This window comes from Octodon degus, unplaced genomic scaffold, assembly GCF_000260255.1.
Source record: "Octodon degus isolate 3935 unplaced genomic scaffold, OctDeg1.0 scaffold00003, whole genome shotgun sequence".
Lineage (NCBI taxonomy): Eukaryota > Metazoa > Chordata > Mammalia > Rodentia > Octodontidae > Octodon > Octodon degus.
In genome coordinates this window covers 1,139,374-1,142,770 of record NW_004524579.1, presented here as the reverse complement: position 1 = coordinate 1,142,770, position 3,397 = coordinate 1,139,374, and the positions used below count along the sequence as shown (strand labels likewise).

Genomic DNA, 3,397 nt, shown 5'->3' with positions numbered 1-3,397 from the left:
CAGGAGCTGGGATTACAGGTGTGCCACCACATCCAATCTCAATCCTGTCTCAGTGTGCCTCTGGGGTGGGGGTGGGGCTGATGCGCGCATGCGCTCGCGCACTCTCTCGCTCTGTATATCTGTATATATATGTATATGTATAGATATATGTTTGTGCATACGTGTGTGTGCCTTGGCAGGCCTGGGGGTCGAACCCCAAACCCCTATGCCTGCTTACAGGCGCTTTAACCTGCTAAGCTATTTGGCCGGCCCTAGTTTTTGTTAACTTTAAGCAGAGCTTTTTACAGATCTATCTATGCAAAGTGATCAAAGGCATAAAACAGAACTTTAAGCCAGGTGTGGAGGCACACAAATATAATCCCAGCAGTTGGGAGGCTGAGGCAGGAGGATCTTGAGAGTTCGAGACCAGCCTGGATTACAAAGTAAGCTCTAGGCCAGACTGAACTGTATAGCAAGACCCTATCTCAAAAAGACAAACAACAAAAGCCACCCCCCCAAAAAAACCCCAGAACTTCAAAGAAAGTAAAATATAGGCTTGTTATAATCAATCCTATGATGAGAAAAAGATTCAGAAATGAACATTTTCATTTTAAAATAAAATGAACTACAACTAGTATTTCGTATTTTCCCTTACACCTTTATGAGATACAAAATATACTTTTATAAACACTAAATCCTACCATAGAAAATGGTAGGAAAAACTTTTTCTTAGCCTTTCAGTATAAATAATTAATAAACTGATTATTTTCTCCCTGTAAATTCAGTCCATGCATTTGATTTTAGATAAAACACTTTAAAACACACTTTTGGAAAATAATAGGAACATGGAAATATAAAAACCTTTGAATTCTTACACTCCTTACCATTACGGAGTGTGAAAACATTACAAATTAAAATAAATTGTACAAGAATAGTAATGTGCAAGAGAAGAGGGAGGTTTTTGTTACATAGGCAATTAACAGTGGTTCAGACTTCACTTTTCAATTTATGTTATTTTCCTTCTTAAAAAACAAAACCAGGCAGCAGCCGGTCCTGTGGACTCGAACCCTCCCAGGGTCCTCTTCCGATGGTCCGGTGGGGCGGCCGCGCGGGTGTCGCAGTGCGGGCTGCGCGTGGGGGAGGGGGAGGTGAGCCTGTCCATGGCTCCTGCAGGCCTGGGCCACCAGCTGCAGCTGCTCAGGGGAAGGGCACCCGCGAGTGGAGCGGCATGCATCTCCGCTGGAGGCAGTTGTGCCTGTGCAGCTTTCTTCGCAGCACCAGATTAGCTGGTCTCTGTCCGTTGGTAAGGAGGAGAATCATCAAAAAAATGAAAAATACACAAAAAACTTGCCGAAACCTCATTTTTCTGCTGCAGGCGAGGGCAGCAATAGCTCTCGAAGTCACCCCAAAAGTCAGTGAGCAGCCTGTGCTTTAGCCGTGTAGCTGTCCTTGCATCCTAGTGATGAACTCAAGGGCTGAAAGATAGTTTTGCAGGATAGATCAGTCTGGGTTGGAATTAGTTTTCTTGCAAGACTTGAAGTACTTTGCTCCATGCTCTTCTTGACTTGATGGTTTGTGAAGAAAAATCTGCCGTTATCCTGGTGGGTTTTCCTTTAAATGTGATCTGTTTCTTTTCTTTAGCGGCTTTTAGTATACTGTTCCTATGCTGAATTTCTGGAATCTTGATTATTATGTGTCTGGGTGTGGTTTTCATTGTATTGATATTATTTGGAGTTCTATATGTTTCGGTTACAGGAATGTCAGATTGTTGCCCCATATTTGGGAAGTTTTCTGCTATTACTTCTGCCCATATTCTTTTTATATCATTTGTATTGACTCCTTCCTTCTCATTGATGCCTATTAGTCTCACATTGTTCATCTTTGCATCATCTTGCAGGTATTGAATTATTTTTTCCTGCATCCTAGTTGTTTGAAATAGATCTTTTCTTACTTTTTCATTAGCTGCAATGTTGTGTTTCAGGTCAGAAAGTCTGTTTTCACTTTCCCTCAAACGGTTTTCTCAGCTTGTGATTGAGGTTTTAATTTCCTGTATATCACTTTGAACCTGTTTCATAGATTCTATTTCTTTCCTAAATTGTTTATTCAGGGGTTCCATCATTTTTATATTCTCCTCTATTTTTTTGTCAGTGTATTCTTCAGAAACACTTAGTACTTCTTTGATTATAATTATCACTACATTTTTTAGTTCTGAAATTATTTCTGATCTGATTTCTTCTATACCTTTCTGCAGTTGATTCTTTACTGTCAATGCTATTATTTCAGAGATATCTGGCGTGAGATTTCCAGTTTCCTCAGTGCTAGTGTCTTCTGCATTTGTACTGGGTGGACTCGAGGCCTGAGACTGCATTTTGTTCCTTCTCTTTTCATTTTGTATACCTGTCTTCTGACCTTTGGTGTAGAGCCTAGATAGTTATTACGTTAGCACCAGGTCCGGATCTATGAAGTTCAGATTCTTCCAGGTGGGTGTTGTTTGGATCTGGCTGCTGTGCTCCACTTCTTTCTGCTGCAGGCGTTAGAGTTGAACCCTTTGTGTCACTCTGGCAAGATGTTCTGTTGCTGAATCAGCTGGGTGGGTCTTGCCTCTAGCCTCTTTGCAGGGAGTTCTGCTGAAGGGTTCCATGCTGGGACTGCACTCTTTGTCGATGAGGATCCGTGGGTCCTGGGTCGTCTCACTCACTGTCCGGGCCTGCACTCCGGGTCCATTCGGGATCCCGCCGGCCCCGTGTTATCTCACTCACTCCTCGGGCCTGCGCTCTTAGTCCACCCTTGCCCATTTTTAACACTTTTAAAGAAGAAATCCTTATTAATCCCATATATAGAAATGGTAGTTTATTCTAACTTATTGCTCTAGGTTTAATAAGGTTTGAACTGAGTATTTTCTGCAGTTTAGGCATTTGCATTTCTTATTTATGTCTGTTAAGCTGTTGCTGAATGATTTTAAAGAGTTCCTTATAATTTTGGATCAACTCAACAGATAGTACTACGGTTTTGTAAGGCAGTCATTTGGACAAGTTAGTTAAATAGTCACATTTAAAAAGTAGTTTGGGACCAGGGGGATGGATAGCTTGGCTGTCTGAGCACCTCTCTGACAAGAGCAAGGACCCAGGTTTGATCCCTAGTACTGCATGCCATGCCAGCCACTTGTGGAGTTGGCCACTGAAACTGGGCATGGTGGCGCATGCCTGTAATCTCAGCTGGGGAGGCTGCGACTGGATCACAGCGACTGGATCATGAGTCTGAGCTGCATAGTGAGACCCTCTACCAAAGAAAGAAAGAAAATAAAAAGAAAGAGAAAGAAAGAAAGAAAGAAAGAAAGAAAGAAAGAAAGAAAGAAAGAAAGAAAGTTAAATAAAGATACAGTAGTTTGGCTTTTAATATGTATGTAAATTTGATTTAA

At 41.7% G+C, this 3,397-nt stretch overlaps 1 protein-coding gene across 1 annotated transcript; it reads right to left on the bottom strand.

Annotated features, from left to right (window-relative positions):
- Positions 1 to 977: 977 nt before the first annotated feature.
- On the bottom strand, positions 978 to 1,446 carry LOC105742288 (apelin receptor early endogenous ligand-like). The gene has a single exon (XM_012514921.2). It carries the CDS (start codon positions 1,339 to 1,341, stop codon positions 1,177 to 1,179), a length of 165 nt encoding a protein of 54 aa, XP_012370375.1. The 5' UTR covers positions 1,342 to 1,446; the 3' UTR covers positions 978 to 1,176.
- Between the last annotated feature and the right edge of the window lie 1,951 nt (positions 1,447 to 3,397).

Coding starts and splice junctions, on each gene's coding strand:
- LOC105742288 (XM_012514921.2), bottom strand. CDS start 1,341: ATGAGGTTTCGGCAAGTTTTTTGTGTATTTTTCATTTTTTTGATGATT.